This window comes from Pholcus phalangioides, unplaced genomic scaffold (genome assembly GCF_987345545.1).
Source record: "Pholcus phalangioides strain wild (caught in Gottingen) unplaced genomic scaffold, Ppha-v1.0 ptg000004l_1, whole genome shotgun sequence".
Lineage (NCBI taxonomy): Eukaryota > Metazoa > Arthropoda > Arachnida > Araneae > Pholcidae > Pholcus > Pholcus phalangioides.
This window is the reverse complement of record NW_028301597.1, coordinates 28,787,178-28,793,648: the sequence shown is the minus strand read 5'-3', so window position 1 is coordinate 28,793,648 and position 6,471 is coordinate 28,787,178. Positions and strand designations below refer to the sequence as shown.

Here is a 6,471-nt window from a genome sequence, read left to right as displayed (position 1 = left end):
TGTTTTAAGCTATGGTTGTATATATATATTCACGAAAAGAACTGTTTTATGTAATTTTACTGCATTGGGGTTGGACTAAAATAAACACGTTCAAGAATTTCTGTGGTCAAAGCCGTACATTACTTGCTTAAAAGTAAACAAACGTTTGTTTACCTTTCAAGTGAAACCAAAGCCGTAGATTGGTACGAAAGGACGTAAAGCAAGCCAAGTCGAGTGAAACCAATTCTGATGATATTTTGACCACGAGTTTTATATATTTTTTTGTTACGTTTCTTTCGGAGAAAAATCGGTGTGTTGTCAAAGTAAATTGTATTTGTAAATCTATTTTTAAATTTCCATGAAATATTCCAAGAAGTAATTCAAATGTTTGAAAATGCAGTAAAACCTCTCTTATGCCGACTCGACGAAAAAAAAAATTTGTGCATAAAAGAGGGGTGACCATTAACTAGGGGTTTGAAATATATACATTTATTATACAAGGGGAAAATTATTATTTGGCCGTGAAAGAGGGGTGTCCGCTGAGAGGGGTTTTACTGTATTTCTCCTAAACTGACTCTCTCCAGTGACTGGTTGAAATGTTCCTACCTAATAAATTGCCAAATTTGGCGCAATATTAACCCTTAACTGCCGGTGTGAAAATTCTGTGCATTAGTGACGTAAATCAACAAAAAAAGTCTTCATGAAAGCAATGGGTTTTTTACATGACTTCATTCATCTGCCAGTTAATTCACTAAATTAATTAGTTCCGAATTTCTCTAATTATCTTCTCAAAATTTTCTTTTATTAAAAGCTCAATTACATTGGGCGAGTTTACTAGATATTTTTCGGTGAGTAAAGTAGCTGGTAAGCGAACTGGTTTCAACTAGTGCAGCAAATTTCAGTTACACAGGACTATAGTAAAATCGCTCATTAAATGAGCGAGCAACTCTTTTTCTTTCCCTTCTTTTTTTGTGCACTGGCAGAGCAAGCAGTGAGTTTACTTGATAACGTTATTACATAGGTAACTTTAGTAGCAGCGAGTAAAACCGCAAATGAGTAGCTAGTAAACTCGCCCAATGTAATCAAGCCTTGAGACACATTCTTTTGAAATTTTTTTAAAATTATATATTACATTTTTAAACATAATTTTCACGATTAAAAAATGAACCGATATGATTAAAATGTACTCAGAAAATAAAATTTGCAAATTAAAATAGCATTTACTGTATTTTCACAACCACCAAAATTAGTCAGAAATACTGTGAGACAAAAAAAGACTTATTCAAGTGGTGTGGTGGCAACTTTGATCAATGATATAGATGGTAGAGGGTAGAAAAAGTAGAATAACATCATAAATTTGTCAAATATGAGTAAACAACTAGCTTGAAAGATACTGAAAATAAGATAGTCCAGATTATTTCTTTTCTAGGGGTGGCAATTTAGTTGAAACTGTTACTGGCTTCCAGCCCAGAAATTAAGAACGGCAATCAGCCTCATTTGCTTACCTACAAGGTGTTAAGTAAGTTGATTCGTTCCGCTGAACATTTTACATTATACAAATAAGGAGTTTTTAGATGTATTCCATGTATATCTCTTTTGCAGACACCAGTAGGACAAGAAAATTTGTTCTTAAAAGACGGGGGTGACTGTTAATAGGGGGTTTGAAAAGCATAATTTTATTATACACTGGGCAATTATTATTTGGCCGTAAAAGAAAAGTGGTCACATCTGAGGGGTATCTATTTCACCGATATGGTTTAAACTGTAATCACAATTTTTGGATAATAGATTGACACGAATTGGTTAAAAACCTGAATTTAACCAATCTGTGTCCATCTCCTATCCAGAAATTATGACTAAGCTGTATTTTTAGCCAGTGTTTCCCAAAGTGAGCATTATTGCTCATGGGGGAGGGGATATGGAAGGGTCCAAGAGGGGCGGTAGAAGCTATGGATGTAACATAGGATCCTATGGGTTGGCTTGAGTTGGGGGGGGGGAGGGTGGTGTGATGAGGAAAAAAAATTACTGAAGAAGGAAGCAATAGAGCAAAAAGTTTGGGGAACTCTGGTTTAAACTACGCTTGTGATATGCTATACATATAAAAGGCTTGTGAACAGCCGAATAGATGAAATGACATGCGCCTTCCAGTTGCTTCTAACATAATAGTCCCCAAAGCAGAATATGAGGAAATCTGTGACGTAAGTCGTGGAATAATCAGTGCTACTGCATAGAATCTGGAAGAGTTTTAAGAAGAGATGTAGAAAACGCTATTATGGAGATTTTTACAGCAGAACATTTCCACTCAACATTTTGCTTTGGAGATAATAGTACATTCATTCTTCTTAATGTGACCCCTAACTTTTCTCCTATAAATCCCAACCCCCATCACCACAAAATTTGTTACGACAGTACCTAGTTACCCAGGGGAAATATACTGTCATAATTTTGTATATTTCCAATTTTTGTACATTATTATTATTATTTTAGTTTTTTATTCACTAATGAAGTGTTCTGGACTCTGCCACAAAGCTTGAAAAGATCTTGGCAATGTGATGAGTGTGGCGGCAGAGCTCTGGCATTTATTAATTAAGCCAAATTTGGGTATAGCCAAATATTTATTTATGTAATGTATGAAAATGCAGTGAATCACTTCTTAACAATCACGGTGAACATACAGTCACCCCTTTTTCAAGGCCAAATGATGATCAAGTTTCATTTCAAAGGTTTCGACTAGAACCCATCTTTTTTTACAATTATCAATTTTTTACTGACAAACAATTTTTTTTGTCCAGCCAGTGTCCACAAAAGAGGGCTTTTATTGTGTCATCATCATATGGTTTATAAGTTAGGGGGTTGGCCCTCGAAGAATACAGTTGACCCTCTTGTTAATAGATACCCATTGGACCTAAATTTCTGTCAGCTAACAGGAAGTGTCAGTTAATATATAGTGAAGTATCTTGAAATCTCTCATTCATCATCCTCTTCAATAAGCATAATAAATGCTCATTAAAAACCATTCTTGTCAAAAGCTGTTACATTTAAATGATAAAAGATACAAACACACTAAGACAACGTAAACCACAATAGAAAAAATATTCTCAGTCACATTAAAATTTCCAACCATTTTCAAGAAAGAGATGCAAGACGAAATAGTGATTATGACCACCGGTACTCTTCCATTGTAATCATGCCACACATTTTTGACACTAAATTGGTGCATTTTGGCTTGTTTCTTTCTGCATTCCTTGTTGAAAAAAGGAAGAAATTATGGACAACTGAGGAAAATATTTGTCACTAAATGAGAGGCATAAATTCAAAAAAAAAAAAAAAAAAAAATTGCCAAGACAAAAAAGATGCCAAGTGGTACGGTTGTAATGGAAGAGTACCGGACCACCAAATCACTGTTCTTCGCAACATCTGTTGAAATCAGTGTCATCAATACTGCCAAATCATGAGCTGTACTTCTATTCTTTGTGGGTGCCCCCTAGCTAATTTTTGGTGGTACGTTAAATTATTTAGAAGAGGGATTTCCTTCATCCCTTTGAAAAACTAGAACTTTGAAGAAGTCAATCCTTAATGGAGAAAAAATTTATTCCATCTAGAATGGCTTTTTATAGAAGTCTTTTTCTGCATTTTATAACCATTTTAGTTTTGATTTTTTCATAAATTTCAAATGGTATAGTGTGGGATTGCGTAATTGAGGTAACTGAAAAGCTTTTTGTCTCAATTATGAACTCCCTGGAATCCAAGGTCTCATTGTACAAACCTCCTATTCAATAAGTGTAATGAACCATCACCAGAAAATTTACCACTGTTTTTATCCCCTTAAGAAGTCAGTTGTGATGAAATATTTTCTCATTGAAACCTAACAGTGTGCATAAGTCTAGTTTTGTGTGTCTTCAGTTATGTGCCATGGTGGTTTACCCCTTCGAGGCATGAATGCGAGCTACTCTCCCAGTTGAAAGAAAAGTCTTATCACAGACAGCAACAGACATTACAACGATACAGATATTAAAAAATTACACTTCCTTTACGATATGAAATATGAATGAATGCCTTAACTCAACACTAGACAAGCACACACATAGACAGAAAAGATGCTGCACATGTTCAGGTTTACCTGTACAGGTGTATGTGTGCAGGGAAACTTGAACATGTGTAGGGGGCACTATCCATTATACTTGCATAGTGGATTGGCTCCTTCATTCAACATACACATAGGTGTACACATAAACCTGAATGTATGTGGCATGCAGATGTTGGCTTACCCATTGAAACACTAGAGATGTGAGGTGAGAATATTCTCCTGGATGTAAAAATTGTAGAATAATCGAGAATATACATTTTTCTTTTGAATAATTTAAATTTTTTTTACTAATTTTGTTTATATTGTGAAATATAAATCAGTTTTCATTGCCTGAAGCATTTACAACAAAACAATTTTTCGTATAATCACCCTCTAATGACAACTTTAGTTTGAGAATATTCTCAGAATATTCTCGATTTCATGATGAGAGGTTTTAAAAGTTTGGTTATAAAGATTTTAGAAACCATTAGATTAAAACCTTAAAAAATTATTTTAAAATTAGATAAATTTCCAGAAATAAGTTCACAACAAAAGAAATTAAATCGAAGTTGATTGATAAAGGAAGCAATATTATTATACAATCACCTTCATTCTAAGAAGATACAGAACTGTTGTTTTTTCAATGCACATAGACTTAAATATTCTGTATCATTCACATTTCTTTAAAAGAAGTGTAATTCAGCCATGTTGGTTTAATTTTTTTGCTTTCAAACTTTAATATTGTGGGTCTACAAACTTCAATATACATACCCATCTTCTTGAAGAAGATGGGAAGAGAGACAGGGACAGAGAATATTCTCTCACTATTATAAATTACTAGAGAATTTTCTTATCAAAAATAATAATTATTATTCTCAAGTTATTTATTGAGATTATTATAATACATATTATTACATATATTCTTGATAATACTCTCTGGAAAGATTTTGTTAACTGAAGAATATTCTCATTGAGGACAATAGTGGAGAATATTCTCAGTAAGGACTATTATTAATAACTTCAGAATAATTCTTATTATTTTCTATACATGTTCTATAAGACATATATTTTCTATAAGAATATTCCCCAGTAATTTATGAAAGTAGTCCTTCCAGAGAATATTCTCAAGGATATTGTATGTAACTATATTATAAATAAGAGGAGAATATTACAAGAACTTATTAGAATATTCTGAAGTTATTTATAATAGTAGTCCTAGCAGAGAATATTCTCGAGAATTTTACATCTCTATGAAACACTACTGCAGATGACAAGCTGTTTCAAGGGTGACCCATGAATATATAGGAATGGTGTGTCTTCCTATCACTCAAGTTGTTAATGTAATAGCCAGTGGTTTGACAATTCAGAGTTCTAACATCAAATTAATTCATGTTCTTAAATAACAAACTACAAAAATAAATTAATAATAAGTTACAACATGTATATGTATGTTTTTGCAATTCATTGTAGGCAAGATATGTTTCTTGCTAAAGAAGCTTGATGGAACTATATTGTTTTTCAGGAAAAACCATTCCCAAAACGCAATGGATTCTAAAGTCTTTGTCACTGTCGGTTCAACATCATTTGATCAACTCATATCTACAGTTTGTTCTACAGAAGTTTCTGATGCTCTCAAATTCAAGGGATATGATAAAATGACTCTCCAAATTGGCCGAGGGACATTCATACCTAGCGAGTCTTCTCCTTCTTATTTGGACTGGTATAGATATAAAGACAGTCTCTTGGATGATATGATTTCATCGTCTTTGATCATCTGTCACGCTGGTGCTGGCAGCATTATTCAAGCCCTTGAACTAAAGAAACCTTTGATTGTAGTTATTAATGATCAATTAATGGATAATCATCAGACTGAATTAGCAATGGAACTGGCCGAGAATGGCTACTTGGTGTACTGCTATTGTTCGAATCTGGCTACTACAATCACAGAACTAAACGTTAAAGATTTAAAGCAATATACCAGACCTGATCCGTTGCAATTCTTGAATTTTTTTGATCATATCATGGGTTATGGGGATTAAAGCATGACTTATAATTTAATTATATAATGGAGTGTTACGTATCTTATTTGTTACCTTATGTGTTATATTTTTAAAAAGTTGATGTTTTTTATTAAATATTGAGATCCATTAAAAATTTAAACAATGTATTTATGAAAACTGTATTTTATTAATTTTTTAATATTTTGTCTCCAGCACCCTTAAAACAATTTCAAAGTGCTTTAGTTTCATCCTGTAAGTTCATTCACATATTGATTCAATATTCTATGATACATAGATCAGGAATCATTGTTTCAAATGAGTCCTGTAAAGAATTATTGTTACGTAAATAATACATAATTTATGACATGATAGATATCAATGATTTGGCTGTAAAGGGCTTAAGGGCGACTCTTGGGCAGCACTCTG

The 6,471-nt window shown here is 33.0% G+C and overlaps 1 protein-coding gene across 3 annotated transcripts; it reads left to right on the top strand.

Moving 5' to 3' along the window:
* The first annotated feature begins 115 nt into the window (after positions 1-115).
* Alg13 (Alg13 UDP-N-acetylglucosaminyltransferase subunit) lies at positions 116-6,211 on the top strand. 3 transcript variants are annotated; one of them, XM_089231271.1, is made up of 3 exons: positions 228-302; positions 1,409-1,498; positions 5,568-6,200. In XM_089231271.1, the coding sequence occupies exon 3, from the start codon at positions 5,590-5,592 to the stop codon at positions 6,082-6,084; it is 495 nt and encodes a 164-aa protein (XP_089087397.1). In that variant the 5' UTR covers positions 228-302; positions 1,409-1,498; positions 5,568-5,589; the 3' UTR covers positions 6,085-6,200. The 3 variants fall into 3 exon arrangements, with proteins under 3 accessions (XP_089087395.1, XP_089087396.1, XP_089087397.1); XM_089231269.1 differs by lacking the exon at positions 1,409-1,498 and having other exon boundaries at positions 116-302; positions 5,568-6,211; XM_089231270.1 differs by lacking the exon at positions 1,409-1,498 and having other exon boundaries at positions 154-289; positions 5,568-6,211.
* Positions 6,212-6,471: the final 260 nt, after the last annotated feature.

What these genes read in the sequence shown, in the direction of transcription:
- Alg13 (XM_089231269.1), top strand. Translation starts at nt 5,590, where the DNA reads ATGGATTCTAAAGTCTTTGTCACTGTCGGTTCAACATCATTTGATCAA.